Here is a 27377-nt window from a genome sequence, read left to right as displayed (position 1 = left end):
CAATCTTTTTTTCAAGGAGCCCCGTCTCCTTCTTGTGGTAAATGGCACTGAAAGCCCACAACGTGGGCACTAGGGATGCTTGCTGTCATATATCAGGGATGCTGGTCATCGTTCCTAGGCCTTTTCAGTAGTTGGAGCTGCAATACCTTTTTTTTTTTTTTTAAATTGAGAGAAAAATACATCATGAGTCTCTACTGATAAGAATGAAATAAGTTGTCATACCAAACAGCAAGGAAGCCGTAAAGATTGCTAGAGTTACATCAAAAGGACATCTGAGCCAACCTGACTTGAAGGGGCTCCCACTAGTGGGACAAGTTGAATATAAAAAGATAAATGACTGTAACTGATTGAAACACACCAAATGTTAAAATCCATGATGATACTAAAAGAACAAATTAATCATATGCAGAGGTTGCTAGGGCAACAGATCATTATTCTGAAAATCATAAACAAAGGGAAGGAATCAAGCATTTACCTCCCCCCCCTTTTTTTGGACAACCTCTATTTTAGCATAACCAAATAGCTGAGGAGGGAATAACTGCAGCTAATCAAGGCAGAAAGAATGATAGAATACCACCATTTTGCAACTCCTAATGAAACAATATCACCACTGGCTACTCAACCCAGCGGGTGAAAGGCTGATGGGGAAGTACACAATGGATGACGTGGACTTACGACATCTGAAGCATTGAAAAGCCCTCATATCACAGAGACAGCAGGAGAAGCAGACCTGTGTGTGTCCTGGAGCAATGCCGTTGGAAGTACGCAACACCACCCATCAGGTACCCTAAGTGTACCCCACACACTCAACTTAAACCTGAACCGGATCAAGGCCCTCAACCCAACTAACAGAAATGTAGAGAATCCGGGATGGTGCTGAATGACTCCACGGGATGCAATTACGAAATCCAGAATGAGGGAAATTCCACAGTATGAATAACTTATTTCTTCAATTAACAAATGCTAATAAAAGGGAGGGTGGGATTTAGACTAAAAGAGACTTAAGAGACATACCAATCAAATCAATGCATGGTCTTGTTTGGATTTTGATTAAGACCACGTATAAAAACACATTTATGGGACAATCAGAGAAATGTGAACACCATTGGATTTTATATAAAATAAGAGTTACTGTTAATTTTTCAGGTCCAATAATGGTATTGTGGTTGTAGAATGGTTTTAGAAAGGTAGAATTTAATGCTTAGATACACACAGAGGTATTTATAAATAAAATTGTGTAATATCTAGAATTTAAAATAATCCAGTAAAGGTGGGCATATGCCCATATGTTGGTAATTATTGAAGGTGGGTGAGAAGTACATGGGGGTTCATTATCCATTCTCTTAATTTCCATACGCATTTTTAAACTTCCATGATAAGAAGTTTAAAGATATCCAACACACCAAAGACATAATCCTAGTTGAATGAAAGAATCTGACCAGGTCTGTGATTATTTTTGTTTTGTAATTTTACCTAAATATCTTTCTTAATTATATTAACTAAGTAGTATGTAATTTTGTTTTATACTAAATGGATTCCAGAGAAAGAGAGGCAATTGTAACGATTCCACCTCAAAACATCCCAATAGTGGTGGACTTTTCATAAACTTCAACAGCAGCAACAAGCAGGGGTGAGGCTTTCAAGTCCTGTTTGGAATAGTTACAACTAATGACCCTGGGAAGCTCCAACTGTTTTCCCACCTTGATTTGCTTAAAAAGAAAATCTCTGTGGTGGAAGCTCATAATAAGTTACCAGGTAAGAATTTTCAAAGAGTTACAATTTGTTCTCCCAGACTAAACAATAACTCTCTGTCAGCTCAGAGGATCACCTTCAGAAATGAAACAGAAACAGAAATGATTAAAAGTGACAGGAAATGGTGTCAGAGAGGTCAGGATGCTGGAGATGAGGAAAACTAAACCAAGCAGCATGGAAAGTAAACACCACAACTATTTTTCATAGGTCTGAGTGGCCACCAGCAGAACCTGAGATCTTTTTCACAAGTGAAAGAATGCAACGTGGAAACATTCAAAGAAGTCAATGTATCTAAACATTCTGACCACTTTTAAAAATTTAATTGTTGCAAAGCACACCAGTAACTCAGCTATGACTATATATACAAATGACAAAGCAGGCTTGATAAGTGCCTCATTTAAAGCTTCTCAGAGTTAAAACTTCCAGCCAGGCCTTGAATGGGATTAAATTTCTCTTGCAGGAAACATTTCCTGAATAAGTACAGTATTAGTAACTGGTCCTGTGAACCACAAGGGGTGTTCCTGCTTTGTGTCCACTCTACACTGGGCTCACACATGTTCTGAGACAGTCTTTATTCCTAAAAAGGCTGAATTTCCAAAGGAAGATTACTTTAAGCTCTAAGCATTTTTGTTCCCCCAAATCAATCTCTCTGCGTGTGTCTGTTCAGAATCACTTGGTATTGTGACTTCTACCCATTCTTTATGCACACAGGTTTCTATCTAGCTCTTTCTCTGTGAAAACTAGAAGGAGAGTACAAATCACAACTGAAAAAAGATTTTAAGATCTTCTCCGATCAGCTGACTTATGGCTGAGAAAGGGTCACCCCAATCTCTCTCCAGGGCAGGGGCGCTGTGAGGCAGGAGGGGATGGAGGAGTGGCCGCAGCTGTGGGACTGACGGTCCGGATGCCCCACCGGCTCAGGTGGACCCTCGGGGGGCTGCGAACCCCGCCACTGAGGCACCAGAACCGGAAGGCCGGCTCCGTACCTTCAGGAACGCTTCCTTCTGTTCAAGGTGCTTGCTGATCATTGGGGTGACGTGGTCCGTCTCGGAATTGGGGCCCAGCTTGTCGGCCCCTCCACACCAGTCCTCTTCTCTCTTGTACTCCTGCTCCAGGCTCTCGAGGACGCTGCAGACCTGCGGCAGGAGAGAATCCCGGGCTCAGAGGGGCCGCTCGGCACCGATGGCATGACAGGTGCTGGCCCGAGGACCGAGACCATCCCCTGACGTGCGGCCACGCAGGCCTTTCGGAACAAGGGCAAAATGGAAGGTGAATTTCCCGCCTCTCTCTGCCCTGTGTCAGGCCGTACATTTAAATGAGGGGAAAAGGGACGTCTCCTCGGATCCTTTCCAACCTGTCATGCTTTGATACGTAAGGGAAGCCGGAATCATCTTAATTCTATCACGCCGCCCGTCTCTGCTCGACTGGCCCAGGACCGCGCGCGCAGGCGCGGCAGCGGCCCCGGCGGCGGCCCACCTGCTCCGAGGTCTTGTAGAAGGCCACGGACGCGTTCACCAGCTTCAGCCGGTCCTCCATCCTGAGCATCAGCTGCTGCCAGTGCGAGGCCACCTTCTCGGCGCAGTCGCGGATCATGTCCACGTCGTAGTGGTTGGCCTGCAGCATGGCCTCCGCCTTCTGCTGCACCTGCAGCGCGCTCTGGTGGGTCTTCTGGGGGGAGAGAGCGGAGGGCTCTTCAGCGGGGCTGCCGCGCACCCGCCGGGAAGGGGCGGGAAGGCCGCAGCCCTCCTGTCGGCTTGCTCTTACGGAAACGACCTCACTTAATACGCATCAGGACGCTTCGAAAGACACAGCTCACAGGTTAGTTAGGAAAAAAAAGTTCTTATGCCTCCCAACAGCTATTTATATTTACCCAGGGAAGGATGACATGCCTTAGGACTTGGCAGAATGGGTCTCGGTTGTGGAGTTTCCAGCTTTTGAGAAATAGCAGGAAAAACCCTTAGCAGCCAATACGCTAAAAACAATATGCTCCTATTGATTCTCCTTACACTAGCAGCCAGGGGCGAATGAACAAGTGGAGAAAAAGGCGGCCTAAGCGAATGCTCTTTACGTCACTTCTACCTTAAACTCTGGACTCGAGTAAAAGGTTTTCAAAAGCTACTGATTTAAAAAAAGAGAAAGAGAGAAACACAGTTAAAAGCTAAAAATGAACCAACTGTGTTCTCTGGAGGTCCATGCCAGACAATGAACCTATGAAAACAAACTGGCAAATCTGGTAACAACCCCTGCTCTCGTATCCTCACTAGAAGCTTCTGTGAGGGGCTGGGGTCAGGCTTCTCGGGGAAACCAGAGGGCCCGGCAGGGCAGCCGTCAGGGGGAAGCACATGGGTCTCTGTGGACACAGAGTTTTCTCTTTTTTTTAAACAATGGCAAAATTTTGCGTTCCACCTGAAGTGGTACTAATGGCCCCATAAAATACTGTACCCAGCGTATTCCTGTCCGTTACCCAGACGGTGGGGCGCATCAGTGGTTTAATTACTAGAAGGCACTGGGCACAGGGTACGATTTTCACAAGATTCACCCAGAGTCTGGGCTTCAGGGAGAAGTGTGTCTGTCCACTGGCGCTGAATAGTTGAGAGTAAATTAATCTAGGGAAGAAATTAATGGTAGTTTCTTTGGTTTTCATCTCTGGCTGAGAATATGTATATAACTAGAGCAGGAAACAAGTTTCCTATAATCAAATGCTCTTTTTCCCTTGACTGCGCCTTGAGACCACCCATCACAATCATTAACTACCCCCCCTCCAAAAATACTCTAAAATGAATTAATCCATATGCTGTGAGAGTGACTGGCCGAGCCATTTTGCTCAAGTCCCGGCACAGCACTGACCCCGTCAAGGCACAAAACCCTATGGTGAGGGACGCTGCTTTTCCCTAGGGTCACAAGAGCTATGTGCACAGAACTGTTTATGAGGAACAGGGAACTGGCGATTGGCACCCGGTCCTGAAGAGCCACCCCGAATGCCCTGATTTTTCAAGACCGGTTACACAGCAGCAACTGTGCCTATAATATCAGCAAAATGTAAAAAACCTCAGCCGAGACCCCAGCTCGGGCTCCCTGGTGCCGAGATGTTCCTGACAGGTGAGGTGCATCCTGCCAGGGCCCTCACAGCAAGGGGACAGAGCCACCACTGGCCTCTGGGACCCTTGCGGTGAGGTCGCCCTGGTGGGCATGGACAGCCTCACATCACTGCAGTTGCCAGACTGCTTCCCCGTCTGGTAACGAACTGCAGGTTCGTAAGCGCAGCCGTTTTGGGCTCCACCGAACCCCCTTGGGCTCCCAGGGTCAGTGCCGCGTGAGGGGACTGAACGGGCGGCCGGGCGTCCCCACCTCGATGGCGTGCTGGAACTGCTCGTGCTCTCTCTGCAGCTGCTCCGCCTCCTGCAGCGAGCTGGCCGTGATGAGGCCGGCGTTCAGCATTGACTCTCCGTTGCGGATCCAGCCCAGCACCTGAAACGCGACACAGGGAGCTCCATGCAGCAGCCCCTCCAGGGCACCCAGGCCGCGGGCCAGCAGTGACGCAGGCCGCGTGCGCAGCGGTCGAGCTGCTCACTTAGCTACGAAGCAGTGATTTCCTCGTGATCCTACGGGCGACAGCCTGCTACCCTTCCATGGTATCTGATCGTAAGTGCTGCATTTTAAAATTAATTCTGTCATGTTTATTTTCAAGTGGGAGCTGGAAAAGGTGGAGGGTCCGGCGGATTGATCATGAGTCCACAGGTCAAAGCAGACTGAGGCTCACACACTAGAAAACCTACAACTGCAAAGAATTCCCTGACACTCAAAAATATGTATCTTTCACTCCTTTTAGGCCTCGTGAACATGCAGAATTAGCAAACTGCTTGATAAGGGAACTGCTTTATTTCACTAACGTATTTTCCACTTTAGAGTCAGCGTTAAGACAGCACACTAACCCAAGGGTGAACTTAGCTGTCCGCTAACGCTCAGGGCCACAGCACCAGATTCTCAGCATCACAGAATGAGAAGTCAGTTCTGACCATGGAAGCCACAGGGATGTGGAAGGTCATTCTGGGTAATCATGTGTGGCAGAAACTGCTGGTTACCTAACCGGTACCTATTTTCCTCATGTCCTTTACTCAGAAAATCCCAACTTGGGAAGGAGCTTAAACTACAGCCAGTTCTCAGCTCCTATGACAGCTTGGTTGCAGACGTGACGCAGTTCTAGCCACTGGGATCAAAGCACGGGCTTCTGGGCCATTTGGGGAACACATTTCTTTTCTGATCCCGGCGCCGCCTCTTTCTTGATATGCTTTCCCCTTCCTGATACCTGGAATGTGGAGGTGATAGCTGGGGCTACAACAGCCATTTGGCAACCATTAAGTCCCCTCCAATCAAACAAACAGATGCTTTTCTACACATCTACAAGAATCCCAGAAAGCCATACTTCCATGGTTTCCCTGCTCACGTGATAAAATGTCACGGACATGCTAAATATACATATGCATGGAATCCCATTGGCACCGAACCAAAAGCAATCTCTTCCAAATGTCCCATTTTTATTTTGCCATGCTATCTGGGAGATGGCAGTACCGTATCCCGATAACACAAAAAGACCCCAGCCATACACAGCCTGTGATCCCGGCCAGACTGCTAACAGTCTATTTGGGGGAAAAAAAAAAAATCATATAGTTATTCAGCCCGGGAAGGAATGTGCTCAGGGTTTCAGGCAAGAGACGACCAATAACAAAACAAGCTAAGTGGAGGTGACTCTCAAGTGACCAGCTGCTGGGTGACGAAGGCTTTTCCACTACAGAGTAAACACAGAGCCGCCCAGGCACTGGCTCAATTTTACACACTAGCTGTGGTGTGTCAGGGGGTGTGTTGTATTCTACACCAGGACAGCTGTGTTCTGATCAGGGACAATCTGCCCCAAGGCTCACACGTGCGAGTTACCGGGAGAGCACTCATCGAGCGCTTGCGTGTCGGCTGGGCCCCCTTCTCTCCGGCCCTCTGTTTACCTGCTTCACTTCGGCCTGCAGGTGGCGGAGCTGCACACACTGCTCCAGGTGCTTCCGATGCTGCTCGGCTGCTAAATCCAGCTCCTGCTGCTTCTCGTGGAGAAACTCCAGCAAGTCCTGGACCCGGGTGGCCATGTCTACATCTCTGTCGCAAAGCAGCTCCACGCCTGCGGACATTGGAGGGAGGCCCGGAATTCAAATAGCACTTCAACCTGTTCTTTTTTTTTAAAATCTTTATTGGAGTATAATTGCTGTACAATGTTGTGTGAGTGTCTGCTGTATAACAACGTGAATCAGCCATATGCATACATATATCCCCATATCCCCTCCCTCTTGAGCCTCCCTCCCACCCTCCCTATCCCACCCCTCTAGGTGGTCACAAAGCACCAAGCTGATCTCCCTGTGCTATGTGGCTGCTTCCCAATAGCTACCTATTTTACATTTGGTAGTGTGTATATGTCCATGCTACTCTCTCACTTCGTCCCAGCTTACCCTTCCCCCTCCCCATGTCCTCAAGTCCATTCTTTACATCTGCATCTTTATTCCTGTCCTGCCCCTAGGTTCAACAGAACCATTTTTCTTTTTAAGATTCCACATACATGTGTTAGCACACGGTATTTGTTTTTCTTTCTGACTTACTTCACTCTGTATGACAGACTCTAGGTCCATCCACCTCACTACAAATAACTCAGTTTCATTTCTTTTTATGGCTGAGTAATTATTCCATTGTATATATGTGCCACATCTTCTTTATCCATTCATGGACACTTAGGTTGCTTCCATGTCTTGGCTATTGTAAATAGTGCTGCAATGAACATTGTGGTACGTGTCTCTTTTTGAATTATGGTTTTCTCCAAAGAAGATATACAGATTGCCAACAAACACATGGAAGGATGCTCAACATCACTAATCATTAGAGAAATGTAAATCAAAACTACAATGAGGTGTCACCTCGTGCAGGTCAGAATGGCCATCATCAAAACATCTACAAACAATAAATGCTAGAGAGGGTGTGGAGAAACGGGAACCCTCTTGCACTGCTGGTGGGAATGTAAACTGATACAGCCACTACGGAGAACACTATGGAGCTTCCTTAAAAAACTAAAAACAGAATTACCATACGACCCAGCAATCCCACTACTGGGCATATACCCTGAGAACACCGTAACTCAACCTGTTCTTAAGGGAGCTTGACGTACATGCTGCATTTGTGAACTACCTGCCCGGCGCTGGGCCAAGCCATTACCGTGAAGGCCAAGTCTGAGCAGGGCAGAGGCAGCAGAGGAGGTTTATGCCTGCCTCCGAGCATGTCTCAGAGGATAAATTCGATGTGGTCCAAAGCCAAATGTAACGTACAGCTAATCAAAGCAAACCCATTTCCTATCAATCTACTTCTGCTCCTACACTGATATCTGGTGAAAGTGAGTCCTTTTTAAATGCACAAACTTCGGTTTGTTTCCGTTGTTATCCACTGTATACCCGTTCACTCTTGAGGAAGCATTTAATTTGACTTGTGTAAGATGAGTAACGTAGGACACAGGTTGTTGCTAAGTTTCTAACACTACAGTTCCCTCTATGTTTTTGAGCCTAGAGTGACATCTGCTGGTAAAATATAAACTAAGAAAAAAATAAAGGACATGAAAATATTTTCTTGGGGTTTACACTTCATTCATGGAGATCCAACAATACATAATTTGTAAAACTAAAGTTTGTGCCACTTGAAATAACATGCAGGAATATGAAGGGTAAGTACACTATCCAGTGTTAAACGTGATCATATTACGTGGGTGAAAAAAAGCAAAACGTTTCCTTTCAGAGAGCAGGTATTTATAACACCTCAATCACAGGGGTAAGTGACCTGCGTAGCCGTCACCCTGAAAGGAACCGGACGCGTTCCTGCGGGGACACGAAACCCGCCCCAGGGCGGGACGCGCTGCTCACCGGAGGCCTGCACTTCGTTGACATACTGCAGGAGGTCCTGCCCCTGGTGGATGACGTCGAAGGTCAGGTTATTCATGGTCAGAGCCTTGTCCGCGTGGTGCTGCAGGCGCTGCTCTGCTATTGTGAGGTCCTCCGTGTCAAAGTCATTCATTTGCTGAGAAAGCTCGTCGTTCCAGGACTCAAGGTCTGAGATGATCTGACAGAGGAGAGCATCTGCTTAGGACCAAGGCTTAAAAAATAAATATCTGCTGTGACATCTCACTGTGCCAGGTAGGGAAGGAAGAGTTATGGCGACTGTGTCAAAAGGACACGGGAGCCAGGTGACTGGGACCATGAGACCTTGAATAAGATACACTGAATATACAAAAGTCCATTAATTCCTAATGATGTTAAAAAAAGAAGAGCTAAAAAGCCAAAAATTCAATGAAAAGCTCTTCGGTTTTGATTAAAGGGAACCAACCTTTATCCTCAAAATTGGTTCTTAAAGGAGAAAGTTAATTATTTAAGCACACAGCGATGAAGGAAAGTTCCTCTTTACGGTTAAATCTAGCTATTAAATGTAGAAATAATAAAATTAGAAAACTTCTTTGTAACCAAAAAGAAAATCCTAGTACACCACCTGCTCAGGTAAAGGTCATCAGCGCCCAGTGAACTATCACAGGAGAGGCTGACGGGGCCCAGGCTGTACCTCCTGCCCCGAAGGCCGCCCGCAGAATCCCCGAAGATGCGGGATGAGACAGCACACGCCTCCTGGCAGGAGGAACCACGCTGAGCCACCTGCGCAGCTTCTGGTCCCAAAATGAACCTGAACCTAACTGGGTCTTCCCATCTGCCTTCTAAGGTTACAGGAAATGCCGAGGAAAGAAAAGCAGTTAAACAGCCTACCAGAGATCAAGCGAGAAAATGCAAAATGTGGGACCTGGTTCCTTTGACAACTGAACAGTTATTTCAACAAGTCACAACACGGGAAAAAGAGAAGGGTGGATGGGGGGAGGATTCTAGATGAAAAGACTAACCACCAAACGCAGGAGCAGACCCCACGTGCCTCTTCTCTGCAGCACTTGCAGAAATCTGAACAGAGGCTGGGTATTAGCAGACAACAAAGCATCACTCTTAACGGCGAGGTGCTTAGGATGTGGTTATGCAAGAAAATGGCCTATGTTTTAGAGATATTTACAGAGCCTTTAGGACTGAAACATGATCAGCTGGCAAAGTTTTCCTCTGAAATACTACAGCACAGCAATAGCAAGAGGATACTTGACGTAAGAGGGGGAAACTCATGTTGAATTTACAGGACAGGCATCTGGAAGGTCGTTGTACTGTTCTCGCTACTTCTGTGTAGTTTGAAAACTTTCACGGTATACTTTTTAAAAATTAAGACCAAAAATTATGAAATCCAGAAAGGAGGAGAAAAACTTCTTGTGAAAGAATATTATACTCTACACTTCAATGAAATAGCATTTCCCATGGACCCTCATTTACTTTGTCCACAGGAGCTGTAAGGAAATTAGTTTGACAATTTGAGAATGTGAGAGAGTTTACACAGAATCCAGCTGGGAGATGGGAAGTAATAAACATCTTAAGGCTTCTCTAAATTCCTATTGCCCAAATCTTCCTGATTTCTTCCTTTTATTACTTGGTCTCCATAATATATGTACACATTATATTAAATTATATCAATTTATAAAGTAATCATTTTAAATAACACCAAATTAGACACAAACCAAGTGGCTAAGAGAAAAATATTTTTTAAAAGGAAGAAAACTACCATAACTTTAATCTTTATTTCTATTCTAAGGGGACTTTTTTTAAATTAGTTAATTAATTTTATTTATTTATTTTTGGCTGTGTTGGGTCTTTTGTTGCTGTGCATGGCTTTCTCTAGTTGTGGTGAGCGGGGGCTACTTTTCGTTGCAGTGTGCGGGCTTCTCTTGTTGCAGAGCACAGGCTCTAGGCTCACAGGCTTCAGTAGTTGTGGCTCGTGGGCTCTAGAGTGCAGGCTCAGTAGTTGTGGTGCACGGGCTTAGTTGCTCCGCGGCATGTGGGATCTTCCCGGTCCAGGGCTCGAACCCGTGTCCCCTGCATTGGCAGGTGGATTCTTAACCACTGTGCCACCAGGGAAGTCCGGGAATTTTCTTTCTTAATGTTTGTTTGTTTTCTGACACTGAGGGAGAAGAGAGGTGTGGTGGTGAGTTACAGACTCAGTGACAGTGCCTCATAGAGACAACATTAGGCTCAAAAAACACTCAAGAAATGGACAATAAACAAAGGTCAATGTGCTAAAAGCAGCAGGATTCAAAAACACTCACTGAGCACAAAGAAACGCTGGCGATGGTCAGGATCCAGGATCATCAGGGAAAATCCTGCCCTCGCGTTCAGCATTGTTAATAACCACACAAGCCAAGAAAAGAAATCTGTGGCACAAACAAAGCTCCAGAAAGTGGAAGGTTTTTTTGAAGAGGGATTCTTTAAAGAAATAACTTTGACACAATTTTTTTAAATGTAGCCCCGAATTTTTAGAAAGTCTGTTTTTCTTTCTAAATGCACAGATAGTTATGACTGTTCTCCATAACTAAACTGTCACAAGATGCTAGTGTAAGGCTTTTGTTGTTCTTTTTAGACCAACACAGCAGATTTTATATGGAATATTTGGAGACTGAAATAGCAATATTCTAAGCCCTAGGAAACCCTGCTCCACTTCTGAGAGATGGAAGTGCTATTTCAATTGAAATACAAGTGATACGGGCGATTTTTCTAACTGACCAGGTAACAGATGAACTTCTACCACAAAGATAACTCCATGCCTCCTATGGGCAGTCAGAGGGGGCATCTTCCCAGACAGGAGAGGAAATCCCTGCAGAGCCTAAACTGCTCAGGTTTTTCACATTTTCAGGATTACTCCAGAGAACAGAGGCTCTCAGGCTGTGACATTTAAAAGCTTTTAAACTATATTTTAGCTGGTCTGTGACCGAACTGCAGGGTTACGTTCCCAGCTTGGGAAAGCGCTTCTCCCAGGCCGAGGGCGGGGGCTTTGCTGAGGCCATGTGGAACTCTGCGGCTATCACGTGGGGAAAATGTATGTTTTTGGTTCCTGATCTACGTTTTAAAACAGTAGTTTTATGAAAGTAGAAATACAACAACAACAAAAATTCTTCCCTTTGCGATAACATTAATACAAGTAAAGCCAATATTTTTTTTCAAATATCAAAATGTCCTGGAAGGAAAACTTCCAATAATGTTTCTGATTGCTCTGTGTTCCTTGATCGAAACTATTCCGTAAGCAGCTAAGTCACCAGGAGCAATTCCCATGAAGCGGAGGTCAGAGAGGAAGGCAGCCACACTGGCTCTTCTGTTCATGCAGCGCTGCACCCTGACCCTGGCCAGCCCCCAAGGATGCACCCTGACCCTCGCTGACCACCAATAATGCACTCTGACCCTGGCTGCCCACCAATGATGCGCCCTGACCCTGGCTACCCCCCGATGATGCGCCCTGACCCTGGCTACCCCCCGACGATGCGCCCTGACCCTGGCTACCCCCCGACGATGCGCCCTGACCCTGGCTACCCACCAACGATGCACCCTGACCCTGGCTACCCACCAACGATGCACCCTGACCCTGGCTACCCACCAACGATGCACCCTGACCCTGGCTACCCCCAAACACTGCAACCTGGCAGCTGTGGCGCGGCACTGGGAGTTGAGACCAGCGCACCTCTTCTTCATGTGGCTCCACGTGGATGGGAAGGTCAAGACCAGAGCCCTTGAGTAGCTGTTACCAGGCAACATGTGCAGGGTTTAACTCCCTTCTTGTCATCAACCAGTGATGACAATGAAACAGCCAAGACGGCCTTTCTTTAATGAAAACATTGATGGAATTTTAGACAAGCAGGCAACCAAAGGCCCCTGTGAGAGGCACACACACCAAACCACCACTCGGGGCGGGACCGAGGGACTAGCACCAAGGCCCACTTCGGGCAGACGGTCCCCCTCAGCTGTGGCAGCCCTGCCATCCCTCTGCCTTCGGTGGCACCTCGGTCTGGACCCCATTGTCCTCAAGGCCCTGTTCCAAACGCAGGACAAGTGATAGATGTGGAGACAGCAGGCTCTACAGATCCTGGCCGCCAGGCCCGGGCCACCTGGGACGCCTGGAGGTATCTGGACACGCAGCAGGTCCCTGCCAGCAGCGGCATGAAGCCCACCGGCTCCAGGAAGCCAGGCCCACCCAGGGAGTTCTGGCTCCTTTTACCATATTTCACACACAGATTCAGCGTCATCCAATTATACTTACTTCTGCTTGTACTTCATCAAGTTCAAAAATAAAAGATCTTGCCTGGCAGAGGATTAAGAACCGCCCTCTTAAGAAACCTGTCCTTCTTTTTCCTAGTCACATATAAGGTGCAAAAGTTGATTTTTAGGTAAGAAATACAGATCACCTGAGAACATTTCTGTGAAGAAGAAAAAGAAACCTTTTTCGGAAAAAAAAGAAAAGAAAAAGAAAAGAAACCTGTCCTTCTTTCTCCCGGTCACATATAAGGTGCAAAAGTCAATTTTTTTGGTAAGAATTACAGATCGCCCGAGAACATTTCTGTGGGAAAAAAATGGGGTTTCCTGGGGCGTACAACCTTATGACCACAGGCTCAGGGAACACTCACTCTTGAAGGGAGGGGAATGGCGGGGGCAGGGGGGGCGGAGGGAAGGAGGGAGGAAGAGCACCACTGCCCTGAGCTTGTGCTCCTGCTTCCAGGACAAGGGGCTGCTGTGAGGGGTCCAAGCAGGGACGAACAAGCCAGGTGACGAGGTGGCCCTGTCTGCAGAAGCCCTGCCCAATCCACTCTCAAAGCTCGCTCGCTTTGCTGTCCTGCTGTGTGGTGTCTGTCCCGCTACCCACCTGCCTGCCCCAGAGCCAGCCCCCCCCCCCAGGGCCGAGCTGGGAGGAGCCACCCTTTCCCTCCCCCTCCCTCCCCTCCCCTCCCCCCCCTCCCGGCGCAGAGGCTGGGGCAGTAGGCGAGGGGCAGAGGAGGGGTGCTGGAGCTCTGGGAGAAGGCCAGGGTGGGCGGGGCGGGGGGGACACTCACATCGATGGCGTCCCTCTCGAAGATGCGCAACTGCAGGAAGAGCTCGAGCTTGATCTTGCGCTCCTGGAAGAGCTCCTCCATCTGGGCCTGGGCCTCGTCCAGCTGCTGCAGCACCGTCTCGATGTGGCTGATGGAGCTGTTGTGTGGGGTCTTGTTGCTGGAGATGGCGGAGTCCCTGAGAAGGGGCGGAGAGGGACAAACAGGAACTGGATGGGAGAGCCTCACCCTGCCGGGGGCCAGAACCGGCGGCTGGGGCCTCGGGAAAGAAGCCGGCGGGAAGTGGGACTGCCGCGCTCCGAACACGGAATCAGCCGCCCCTCCCGCCAAACCAGCCGGGCCTTCCTCCCTGGATCTCAGGATACGCTGAGGAGCTCCTTCCGCACTTTTTCACAGCCCCTCTCTTAGAAGAAGGCTAACAATCATGTGAGTCATGTCGCAGAGTTTCATCTTCAGCCACTTTTCTCCGTAAGTAGAGAACAGATGGCACCCGTTCACTACAAATGGTGAAGCCACGTCAGCTGTGGGGTTAAGCTGTAATGCAGCCAACTGAGCCTTTATCGAGGAAGTCTGCCGGACTCTCAGAAAAGCAAGCATCATGGGAAGTTGTCAGGGGCGATGAGATAAGCGACCCCGAGGGATCCAGCAGGGGCACTGCATTTACGTGACCGTTCCCTGTGACCCAAGGACAGGGATATGCTCTCTGCCCCAGTCTGCCTCCCCTCTTCCTGCCACTAGGAGCACCTGAGTGCCACCTGGTGCCCCCCGAGGCCAGGCCTGCCGAGCCTGGACCCTGAGAGGAGGGACGCCCACCACACTGTAGAAAAGCAGATCGCTCAGGGCCCGAAGGACACGGTCCTGGGAGGTTTAAGTTCATCTGGTTTGTAAAGAAATTTCAGTAATTTCTAGGTAGGTGTTAAAAGGAAATATTAATAAGACCTGAATCCTGGGGAGGAGTATTAGTCAATGCCATAATGAGAAAAATCGTAAGAGTGAAAAAAACTGTGAGAGAGAAAAAGAAAAGAGAGAGTGATATTAGTCTCCTTTGCACGCATGGATGTTACTCGTTCTCTGCCTAGCTGGACAGAGAATTATAGCTAATTGTTCCAAAAAGTGAGGGGGAGGGGAAGTCCCCCGCAGACCTCAGAGCGTCCGCGCGGGGACGGGGCACAGGGACGGGGCGTGGCCCACCTCAGCTGCTGGATGAGGTCCTCCCCTTCCTTGATCACGTTCACGGTCACCTGCAGGGTGGTCTGCTGCTGCTGCCCGAAGCGCTTGATGAGGTCCTGCACGGCCTCCACTGACTCGGCGTACACGTCGTCCAGCAGCTCCTTCTGCAGCTCCTCCAGCCATGTCCACAGCTGCGGGGACAGCGCTGTGAGCCCGGCCCTTCCCGCTTCCCCGGGGCTGGCGGGTCCGGGCCGGGAGGGGACCGGCGGCAGCAGGTCCCAGGGAGCTGAGAGGGAGGCGGGCAGCAGGGGGGCCGGCGGCCAGCGGGACACAGAGCAGGACACGAGGTGAAAAAACAACTGGGCAGAGAGCCCAAGGGGACTGTCACAAAGGAGAGAAAGGAAAGGGGAGGGCAGTGACTCTTCCCAGTCCTTCCCAGACCCAACCCAAGTGCAACAGGAAACAGAAAAACCCTCCAACAGCTGGAACGTCTGCTAAACGTAACGGGCATTCTTCTATGCATCTTCTGACTCTTACTTAGCAGATGGATAGTTTTATTTTTAGCAAGAGCATGACAGTCCATTATTAATTATTAAACTGCTGCTCAGACAGGGGGGCTTTACATCCCTCAAAAAGAAGGAAACATATAACGTGGTAAAATCAACCCGTCACCACGCCCGGCGGGAGATTCGGATGAGGCTCTGCCAGGTCCCCACTCCCAACACAGGCCACGGTCAACCAGGACATAGGTCAGTCCTTCGATGACAGGAGTACATACTGGAAACACCTGATCACCTTCATTGCCATGACCATTAACAAGGTGTTCGCACACGGGGATAGGCAAAGACAACTTGGGACAAGGACTGCTTCCAGCCTGGCGGGGACAGAGCACCTCGCCCGCTTCTGGGAAGCCCATTGCCTCTTCCAGGTCCCTGGGTAGCCATTCAGCGAACTGAAAGGACAATTAATTAAACTGAAAGGGCCCTGGTGGCTTGGGAGCGGTTTGTGCGTGGAGAAAAGGCTTCCTGCTTCCCGGGGGATGGAATAATCACCTCCCGTACCGTAATGTACGTGTACATTACAGACAGCTGCCCCGGCTGCGGGGAGAGAGGGGGACCCGACCCTGCCGGCCACGCGGCCTCGTGGCTGACAGAGCACCACTGCTTACTGAGGCCTGACGGACACAGAAGAAACGGCACAAGTTTAAAATACACAATTTGATAAGTTTGGACATATGTAAACCTATGAAAAGATCAATGCTATCAAGACAGTGACTAGCTCCATCACCCCCAAGAGTCTTCCCGTGCCCCTGGGTTATCCCTCCCTCTGTCTTCCTTCCAGGCGATCACCAGCCTGCTTTCTGCCACTATAGATTAGCTTGCATTTTCTAAAAAAAAGAATTACATTCACGGAATCATACAGTAGGTCCTCTTCTTTTTTGGTCTGGCTTCTTTCCGCATAATTATTTTGAGATTTCATCCGTACTACTGTGTGTATCAACAGTTCTTTCCTCTTTGTTACTGAGTAATATTCCATTCTGTGTCAACGCCACAATTTATCCACTCAGATGTTGACGACATCTGGGTTGTTTTCAGTTTGGGGCCATTACAAACACAGCCGCTATGCACACTGGTGTATAGTCTCCGTATGCACCTGTGCTTTCCTTTCTTGTAGGTACACATCTAGGTGCAGAGTGGTTGGATCATATGGTAGGTGTATGTTTAACTTTTTAACAAAATGCCAAACTGTTTTCCAAAGTGGCTCATTTCACATTCCCCGGCCCCCACTGCCCCCGGCAGTGTATGAGAGCTCCAATCCTTCCACATCGTTATGGATACCGCGGTGGTCGGTCTTTTTAATTGTAGCCATTCAAAATGAGGGGTATCTCATTATGGTTTTAATTAGCAATTCCATAATGACTAATGATGGCAAATCCAAACTAACCTTTTAAGAGTTCTTTTGTTGTTAAACATGTGTTCAGTTGAAAACAAAGTATGTTTTGGCTGGCTGGCTCTTGTCAGGTCAATAAGTATTTTAAATAGGGCAGGTAAATTTAAAAATAAGGGAAGTGTTGGCAAAGAACTTACTTTTAGTCAAGTACTTGGGGTCCTAAGAGTTAATTTTACTAAAAATGTTAAAATGTCAACTTGTATCATATTATTTACCCACCTTTGTAAGATATCAAATTTCATACAGTCCAAGGATTGTAATTATAGGCATTTTAGACAGAGGCTGGTTCACCTCTGTGATCTTACAGATTAAGGAAAAGAGGCCAGAGGTGATGAAGTGACCTGAACAACATGGGCAAACCTATTAGCAGCGCCAACCTATGAGCAAAGCCAGTACAGTATCAGGAAGGAGGCCTCCAGACCTGGTCACACTTCACATGGATACTGCATTTCAACATGAAAAAATGCCATTCATCGACAGACCAAATATGGACTGATACTTTGCACATCTATTAAGGGTCCAATCAATAACATACTCTTGTTTTTCATTTTGTTTTGTTTTGTTCTCTAAATTCTCATGAAACTGGTTGCTGCAGTTATAAATAACAGGAAGGATGAAAGCATTATGACCATAAAGAATCTCCCAATTTGCTCTAATAATTCCCATGAAAAATCTTCCACGGGAAGGTGATCATTTCACAATATATAGAAGTACTGAATCATTATGCTGTAAACCTGAAACTAATAGTATGTCAATTATATCTCAATTAAAAAGCGTTTTATCCACAAATAATTAAAAAACACTTTTCTCATAATATGGAATAACGATTACGAGGCATGGGTTCTGAAGGCAGATTGCCCGAGTTCAAATCCTGACTTAACATTTCCTAGGGTGTGACCTAGGGCAACTTACCTGGATCCACGTCTCGGCATTCTCATCTATAAAATGGACATGGTAATAATGCCTACTCCAGGGAGTTACTGAGAAGATTCAACAAGACGATACATATTTCTTCAAAATAACATATGTTAGCCACTATTATAGTTTTGTTCTTGTAAGAGAAGTTGTGATGATAAGAATCACAAAGTTTTTAGAAGTGTTCCTTCTCTGGGTATTTTTCAAAACACGTCCAAGTTCCAACCAATTGTTCAAAATATGTCACTTAGTCTGGTAAACTGAATACCGTGCCGCATTTAAATCTTTTTACACCTAAAAACAGTGCAGTACGAGGGAAGAGGTGCTGGAATTAGTCCAGATCCTACAGAACTCTCTTCCCATTGGTTCTGGGGAAAGTGCCACAAGTATGTGTGGGTCAAACCCTTTCCTTTCTTCCTGGTAAGTTCTGAAAGAACTAGCTAACTCCTTCAAGAGCCTGGACATCTCGACACACATCCATGGTGGAGGGTGCACGCCGCCCAGCCGGCGGCGGAGCCAGGGAAGGGCCCAGCTATGGAGGGGTTCACGCAGTTGGAAAGGGGAAAATAACTAAGTAGAAGGAGTGAGACTACATTTAAGTCCATGATTAAAACGCCCAAAGTTCCTCTGCCCCTTTAGAATTTCTCTGTCGGGTCCTACAGGAAATATGCTCATTCATTTTGGAGGAAAAAGTCTCAGAGAAAGGTCATTTCCAATGCCAGCCGATGATGAACTGATGCATATCATGATACAATATGAGTCAGACAAAGTCTATTTTTAAGCTTTCGAAGTGGTACATGTGACGCCCAAAATAACGTCTGAATAAAGGAATGAGAAATAGTCTCTAGGATGCCTGTGAAATTTTTGCCATAGACTTCCTGAGAGTGAAAAAAACTGTACTTCTGTGCATGCTGTTAATTTACAATGAAAAGGTAAGTCTTTGCCCGACAGTGACAGAGGAGCTGTATTTTATCCAAGTTCTCAGCAGCATGGAATCCACTTCTAAGAGAAGAACTGTGCCCACAGCCAGGTGATGGCCAGGCAGCCGGAGTTAGGCAATGCTGCCCCCTAGAGGCCATCCGAGCTGTGGCCAGGAGCGTTCCACGCAGGAGAACTTGAACCCAGCCCAGAATGGGGTGCAGGTGCGTACAGACTTGGGTCACGGTCCAGGATCCAGAGAGAAGGCTGGTTTAGAAAGACCCATGGAGTTCATGGAAGAAAACTCCTGTGATAAGCTGTGGGAGAGCCTGGTCCTCGATGCAGTATCCGGCTGGGTCTGACCCCTGTGCGTCCCCTATCCCAGTCCCTTCCCCTCACTGCCTGTGCTGGGTGGAGCCTAAAGAAGGAGCCAAAGCTCTGCTGGGAGAAAGCCCCTGAAAAAGCCCCTTCCTCGCTAGAGAGGGTTCTGAGAGGAACTCACTGGGGTGGAGATCCCAGGAAAGCACTGGGTCTCCAGCTGGTTCAGTGGGTGGTCAGATGGGAGCCCCGAGATTTGGGGACTGCTCTAGCTGCAATCGCTCCCAGATGCACAGTCTGAACGCAGGCTACAAGCCTGGTCCATCTGGAGGTAGGAGCGCAACACACCAGCTGGGGGGGTCCTTATCCCCCGTGTGACCTTGGGAAAAGTCCTTGGAGTTCTCTGCCTTCAGTTTTCTCATCTATGAAATGGGATCATTTTACCATGAGTTTGAGAATCAAGTGAGATGACCACAAATGTGTGGCAGTGCTCAATTACCACAAGCACTTTGTAAACAGAAGCTACCACCATTGGTATCCATTTCCCTACTCTTGTTTTTGACAATCATTCAGGTACCAGTGGGGATGGGTGAGCTGCAGGGCCAGCGTGGGCAGTGTAAAAGCTGGGAGGAGCTGGGACTTCCCTGGTGGTCCACTGGTAAAGAATCCGCCTTACAATGCAGGGGACGCGGGTTGGATCCCTGGTCAGGGAACTAAGATCCCACATGCCTTGGGGAAACTAAGCCCGCGTGCTGCTAACTACAGCGCCCACGCGCTCTGAAGCCCGCGTGCCACAACTACAGAGCCCATGTGCCCTGGAGCCCGTGTGCCACAACTACAGAGCCCATGGGCCCTGGAGCCCGCGTGCCACAACTACAGAGCCCATGTGCCCTGGAGCCCGTGTGCCACAACTACAGAGCCCATGTGCCCTGGAGCCCGCGTGCCACAACTACAGAGCCCATGCGCCCTGGAGCCTGCGTGCCACACTAGAGAGGGAAAACCCACACGCCACAACTAGAGAGAAGCCCGAGCGCCGCAGCGAAAGATCCCGCGTGCCTCAGCGAAGATCCCGCCTGCCGCAACTAAGACCTGACACAGCCAAAAATAAAAAATAAATAAATTAAAAAAAAAAAAAAGGCCGGGAACAGAAGCAGGCAGCAACTTGCAGGGCAACTTGCAGGGGGAATTTCAGGGGGCACCTGCTATGAGCACAGAACGTGATTCCGTTTCAGGCAGAGGAAGCAGTGATCAAAGGGGAACTGCTCCAGCCACGAACAGCATGTTCTTTAGCCTGAAATGACCAACTGTGATTTGGGGACACATGCCTGTCACCTGACTGAGGAGTAAGGGTTTCAGGAGTACCGATTATTCTTGGATGGGTGATAAAAGATCCCTTCGTATGATGAAATGAAATGTATGAAGGATGTATGGAGGGAGGGGCAGAGGGCAAATAAAGTTAGTATCATGAAGTAATACCAAGGCAAATATGTGTAAGGGGGGACAGAAAAGGAGGAAACCCCAGGAGCATGGCAAGGGCAGCCCACACATTAAGGAGGGACACCATGAAGGGGTGCATCGGGCTCTGTGGTGGATGCGAGGACAAGGTGAGGCACAGGTGGCACAGCTGGGCCCACGGCCGACTCGGAGATCGGGGCGGTGCCAGAACCTCAACCTCCCAGATATTTCCATGAAGTCTAATTTGCTAAAAACAGATTTGGAGATTTAGAATTTTAAATCTGCTTTTTTATTCCACCACATCCCCAGCGGGTAAGACACTCCCTCCAGCAGCTGTCGCTCCCGGAGGCATCAAGTTGGGGGAAAGTGCCTCGCCACCCAGGGTCGTTCTGAGCGCAACCCCGTCTCCCCGAAACAGGGCGCAGCTGGTCCGGGTGTACTTCCTCCTGAGTTCTTCAAATCTCTGGAGACAGTGCCTCTTCCTGCAGCCTGGCCTCCCTCTCCGGAGACTAACACGTTATTCCCTGCACTCGGCCAGCTCTAGGAGCACCAGCTCGCTCTCCTCTGAACTCCCCGCCCCCCAATTTGGGGGCTGAAGCACTGAAGGCAGCACCAGATGTGACCCAAGCAGCAGTGAGCGGGCGGGCGGGACGACTGGCCCCCTCGGCGTGACTCTGCCTTTACTGGTTACAGCCAGATACGTCACCCTGGGGGAGGAATTACTGTGGACACTGTCCATCAACACAGGTAGGAATATTCTTTGTTTAACACATGCTGCTGCCACCTATGTGGCTTACGTTACCTCTGTAACCCGCCTACTTCTGGTTCAAAACAGACTCATGAATTAAAACCCAAGAATGAAATTTCTGTCATAGATTTGGACTTATTCTTGCTGGGATCTTTTCTGATTCTATTTTATTATCTGATATATCTGGCAGCCCCTGGTCTAGACTTTGATCAACTTGCCCTCCATGCCAATCCACCCACTCACAGGCCTCGTGCTTAGAGACAGAGGTCTGCAATGCAAACCACCTCCAGCCCCGCTGAGGTCATCCACTAACCAACACTCCCACTGCCAGCCTCAGCTGTAAGGTTTTTAACGCAGCCATGATTACTTCTGCTTCAGCACCGAGTCTGTCCTGGCTTTATGGCAATTTGACCACTTTCAAGATAAAATGCTCTCAACACAACAAAGGCAAGTTTTCAGGGTGCCTGGACTTGGATGTACAATCTCTCCAGATGTCCCAGACGGACGCAAAAGTTCTGAATAGGTGGGTGGAGGCAGTTCAAAGACATGGCAACTGCACAGGCTGCTCCCCTACAGCAGGTGACACCAGGGATTAAAACCATCTGTCTGTGGGGCCTCAGGTTCACCTGGGATGACTGGTCTACCACCTCCCATCACCCCCTTCATCAGAAAGCTGATCCAATTGTGGGTCTGGGCTGGAAATGACTTCCTCATTCACAGGCAGGGTATGAGCAATGTCTTCCCATCACAAACACTTTCTTCCTGGCATGGTCTACTCAGAGATCAGTAAGGGAGGATAAGGACAGTCTTGGTCTTGTGTTAACTGACACCCTCAACTGATTCTTTTTCACAGTGATTCAGCCCATATTTTTCTGTCTGTGTACAAATTAAATGTCAAATGCTTGGTTAAATGCTCACTAATTCCACTGCATACTCTTCATCAAATCAGAAACCTAGTAAAGAATGAAATAAAGTTCACATGGCGTAACTTGTTCATTCACTTCTTCCCTTTTAAAAGGCAGTTTATAAACTGTCTTTTCTAGAACTCTGCTTAGGAGTGACCTCAACCTGAGTAATGTGTGAAATCTACCTTCTTAAGAATGCACAAGTGCATTTTTGGCCTTCTGGCATCTCTTCCTTTTCCCACAGTTCCTTAGAGAGCAGTACACCAAATTTGGTGAACTAACTATCAAGTTCTTTCACTACCCAGGGATCTAATTTGTCTTGGAATACAGACTTGAAATCATTTAGGAGAAATAAGTTCGTTCTTATAAAAATCTTCACCCATTTTGGTCATCAACTTGTATCCATCAACATCCTGGGCCCCAAGCAGAAAGCCCAACCCTTCCTTGATCCTGTGGTTCTGCATTTTGTGCTTTATAAAAAGGAAGAGAAAACAAACAACAACAAAACCCAAAAAGCCTTTTCAGTCTCTATAGGCCCAGCTTACCTAGAACTTTTAAGCTTTCTGACAAAACATTGCTGGTGATCAATCTTTCTACCACTTATTCAATAAGAACAATAAAGAGTAACAAATAGTCCATGACAGAAATACACATGCATAGTTTACTTCTCTCAATTAACCGAAGCCCCATCACATTTAGTTTATGAAGCTGAGTATCAAAATATTAAAATGCCCTCGAAAAAGAAGTCTAACAAGTAAACAAGATTACACATACATCCATTTTCAGCTGGGCATTTTAAGACCTAATGTTGCATTCCCTGGACTTCTGTACAAGTGCCTCACCTCCTGGTTACATTAACTGAGGCCAATCTACAAACAACTAATTAATTAAAGCAGACGTTTGCGACTCTCCGTTTAGAAGCAGACATTTAGACTCTCCCTTCAATAAGAAATGATAAAATCTGGAGTTAGTGCACAGGGATATATGTTTAGTCCACACTGTAATAGTGAGTTACAAATAAAGATAAGATAGTATATTATTAATTCATTCATTTAATAATCATCTACTAAGTGACTATTCTTTCAGGCATATTAGAGTTCCCTATAGTTTTACACACTAACTTCTAATTTCTCTCTTGATCTAAAAATTTTCTCTGCCTCAAAATATGGGGTCGATAAGAAGAAACAGAAACTTCATCAATTTAAACCATTATCTAGGGAAAAAAAAAAAAAGCTTTACATGAATTAAACTAAACTGACAAAAGGATTTTCCTTTTAGATAATAACATCCCTCTTCCCCACTGGCCAACCCAAATGTTTTACAGATATTTACTTGGTGAAAAAATTTATTTATTTTGCAGCTTTGGCTGGGAACAAAAGTCGTTAGTGATGTGAACAAAGCTATGTACGCCAATGTGATGGAACCATGAGCAAAGATTCCTTGTCACAGCCTCCTCTGCCCTGAGGACGCAGCGCTGGAGCTGTACACCCAGCAAGGCTCGACTGCTCATCTGAAGGCTCAGAGTGAGGCGCTCACCCTGAGAAAGGGCAACAGAAGCAGATTCAGCAGTTCCTGTTGCTCAAAGATGAGTAAGGAAGGTATCAGGATTATACCCAAGTATTCATACCCAGGTATTTATACCTCTGTGTCTTATATTTCAATCATTTGTCGAGCAACAAGGCAGGTGAGGAGGAAAAACAAGGACATTTATTGGCAGCTAGGATGGTGAGTGTGTAATTGCATCCAATTGGTCCACAGCCCTCAGAGATGCTGTTATTCCCAATTCTGCAGAGAGAAAGCTGAGGCACCACAGAGCAGCCTGTCCCAGATCACTCAGCCAGTTAAGTAAGGGGATGTGCTACACTACAGTATACTTTCTTAATTATTTTAATAAAGATTATATTTTAACAGAAAGAAAGCATAAATGATTAGATCTATTTTTTTGGATATTCCCACCTATGGGAAGACCACCTATTTCTTTTTTTTAAATACCAGATACGGGCTTCCCTGGTGGCACAGTGGTTGAGAATCTGCCTGCCAATGCAGGGGACACGGGTTCGAGCCCTGGTCTGGGAAGATCCCACATGCCGCGGAGCAACTGGGCCCGTGAGCCACAATTACTGAGCCTGCGCGATTGGAGCCTGTGCTCCGCAACAAGAGAGGCCGCGACAGTGAGAGGCCCGCGCACCGCGATGAAGAGTGGCCCCCACTTGCTGCAACTAGAGAAAGCCCTCGCACAGAAACGAAGACCCAACACAGCCATAAATAAATAAATAAATAAATAAACAAACAAACCCAAAGTTTAAAAAAAAAACCCAGATACCACAATCTATGTGAAGGCATAATTGCCAGAGCAGTAGGTAGCAACTGAATATTGACTTTGAAACCAAAGTCAAATCCAATGCTCACTCTTGCAAGGGGCGATGATGTAGTAGATGGTTCTAGGCCCTGAGTTTCCTCTTGCTTTCTCTGTCTTGTGGCCATTTAATTGCTTGTTTCTGTCTACATCAGATAAACAAGCTAAAGAAATCAAACATTTAAGAGTGTATCTAGAGAGTTCATCTAAGGAATTGAATATTAACATAAAAATTATCGAGATTTGATCATAGAAGGTAAACTTTACTTCCTAAAATATTATGCATTTGATCTTAACCTTTCCCACTGGACTTCTGAGATGTTAAAAGCTAGAGGTCACTCATACATTGCTACTGGGAGTGTAAAATGGTACAGGCATTCTGGAAAAGTTTGGCAGTTCCTTTTAGAACAATGCGTCTACCAGAGGACCTGGCAGTTGCACTCTTGGGCATTTATCCCAGAGACGTGAAAACTTAAGTTCATGCAAAAACCTGTACATGAAGGTCCACAGCTTCTCTTTTTGGAAAAGCCAAAACTTGACAATATCCCAACTGTCCTTTAAAGGATAAATAGTTAAGAAACTGTGATACACCCAAACCATGAAATACTACTCAGCAATAAAGTACTGACACACGCAACAACAGGCATGGGTCTCAGGGGAATTTTGCTGAGTAGAAAAAGCCAATCTCAAAAAGGTACATATTGTATGATTCCATTTATGGAACGTTTTTGAAGTACAATAACAGAGATGGAGAACAACAGACTAGTGGTTGCCAGGGGGTAGGGGTCAGGCATGGGTATAAGGAGGCGGCAGAAGAGAGCCCGCTGGTGATGGGACGATTCTGCCTGACTCTGTACATTCCAACTGGTGGTGGTTACACGAATCTACACACGATAAAATCTCACGAAGCTAAGCATGCGTGCGCACGCGAACACATACACACACACACGTGAGTGCATGCACTGCACATCTGGGGAAAGTGGAATCTAGGAATAAGCTCTGGGGAGTGTGGCAAAGCCACTTTCCTGCTTTGAAAGTGCTCGTGGTTATGCGAGATGTGACCCCTGGGGGGAGGCTGGGAGAAGGGTGCAGGGACCCCCTTGTCTGTTTCTTTTTTTCCCAGCTTTCAGGGATTATAAATATTTCAAAATAAAAAGTTTTTTTTAAAAAAAGCTGGGAAATATGTTTAAAGGTATCACCCATACATAGGAATGCACAAAAAACCAAATCATTTTAGAGAATATAGAGAGATGAGTCATCAGTAAAATCCAGCTGAGAAGGTCAAAATAAAAGGCTTGAAAGTTGGAAACCAAATTTTAGAGATCTTTGCATAGGAGACAGAAGGGATCTGGAAGAACCCGATGCCGAGAGGCTGGGATCACCCCGAGGAGGCTGTGCCCCCCCCCCCCCCGCTGAGAGTCGTGCCGTGCAGAACAGCCACAGGGCTTCTCTGGAAAGCTGGGCGTCCTGAACAGCTCTGCATCACGACTGCCAATGATCCCGAGATCCGTCAGAGGGCAGCTGGTCTCCACGGGGAGCACCAGCTACCTGTAGTCAAGTTTCCTGAATTAGTTTACCTGGCAGATGCCTGACTGGCTGGTTCTCCAGCTCCACGGGGGAAGAAGAGAAAAGGAATCCGGGCCCTTTGAGTGGTGGCTGGTTGAAAAGGCACTGGGTATGTTTTCAAACTCAGTGAGGATGGCGGGAGACGCAGCTGGGAAGCTCCACACCCGGAGGAGAGGAGTGGCGAGCACCTCGTAACCCGCCACCCACTACAGGGCGAGATCCGGACGGCGCTCTCCCTCCTCCCCGGGGAGAGCTGGGCGCTGGCCCGGGTGTAAAGAAAGAGGTCTGCCTGCCTAACCGTTAGGCATGAAAATGAAGCCAGGCTGGTATGCTGTGACCAAAAAACCTCCAGGTGCTTGGGAGGCCTTTATTTTTGACTTCTGAATAAAATGAAAGGTTCCTCTTTTCCCAGGCATCACCCCAAACAAACATTTGTCCCAGTTCAGTGTGTAAGTTTGCAGAAGCAGAACCAAAAGGCTTCTTTACGTAACCCAGCAAGAATCACAGCCCCATTCAAGTGGAAATGATCTTTCCTGGGAAACCATGGTTTCTGGGAATCAAGTGAAGAAAAACCAGCTCGAGGCCACTGAATCAATTCCAGAAATAAACTCTGGCTGAGAACTCAGTGTCACCACCCGGTTGCCTCAAATAACCTGCACATTTCAAAGGTAATTGTCAATTAACTCGGGACCTAATTTTGAGAATGAAGTTGAAGAGAACGAATGGATGAAAATAATTATGCCTTTGCTATATCTGAAAATGGAACTATGTCCCTCTGTCATTAAGTCTCAGAAGGATGGACTAGAAATAGACATCATTTGTCCCACAAGCTGACTGAGTATTTGCTAAGTCTGGGAGGCAGGCTACGAAGACAAGTGAGACAGGGTTCCAGCCTTCAAGTAGCTTAACCTCTATCAAGAGAAACCAACAGGTGTCTAAAGTACGTGATGCACACAGAAGCAGAAGTATGTTCTTCCACTGGTCATTCATTTTTATACCCCCTCCCTGTATGTTACAGTTGGCTGTGGGAGACACGTTGAAAGGAGTAAGTGAAAGGGTAAATGAACGAATGAACAAACAGTGCAAAGAGCACTGAAAAGGAAAGGAGGACAGGTAACAAAGGCCTAATAACGGGAGAATTATAATCAGAATGGATGCAAATAAAATGCTAGAAACACTGAAGGGAAGAGAGGGATACAGCAGGACAAAATACAGGAGGCCAAAAACTCTCCTAAAATGAAATCAGCATTCCTTCTTAATACTACAATACTACTTCAAAGACATTAAAAAAAAAAAAAAAAAGAGGCCAGATTA

General features: G+C 47.2%; 1 protein-coding gene across 4 annotated transcripts in view; it reads right to left on the bottom strand.

Annotated features, from left to right (window-relative positions):
- The window catches only part of TRIO (trio Rho guanine nucleotide exchange factor), a 383177-nt gene that overhangs the window by 124669 nt on the left and 231131 nt on the right, over positions 1-27377 (bottom strand). For all 4 annotated transcript variants that reach the window (XM_059916123.1, XM_059916125.1, XM_059916124.1 and 1 more), the window contains exons 12-18: positions 14954-15123; positions 13766-13940; positions 8691-8886; positions 6750-6916; positions 5101-5220; positions 3229-3420; positions 2739-2888 (exon numbers count right to left, since the gene is read on the bottom strand). In XM_059916123.1, the coding sequence (XP_059772106.1) occupies positions 2739-2888; positions 3229-3420; positions 5101-5220; positions 6750-6916; positions 8691-8886; positions 13766-13940; positions 14954-15123 (1170 nt within the window). The remainder of the gene's footprint in view (positions 1-2738; positions 2889-3228; positions 3421-5100; positions 5221-6749; positions 6917-8690; positions 8887-13765; positions 13941-14953; positions 15124-27377) is intronic.

Source organism: Balaenoptera ricei, chromosome 3 (assembly GCF_028023285.1).
Source record: "Balaenoptera ricei isolate mBalRic1 chromosome 3, mBalRic1.hap2, whole genome shotgun sequence".
NCBI classification, from domain to species: domain Eukaryota; kingdom Metazoa; phylum Chordata; class Mammalia; order Artiodactyla; family Balaenopteridae; genus Balaenoptera; species Balaenoptera ricei.
The sequence above is the reverse complement of the archived record's forward strand: the minus strand, read 5'-3'. Positions and strand labels throughout refer to the sequence as shown.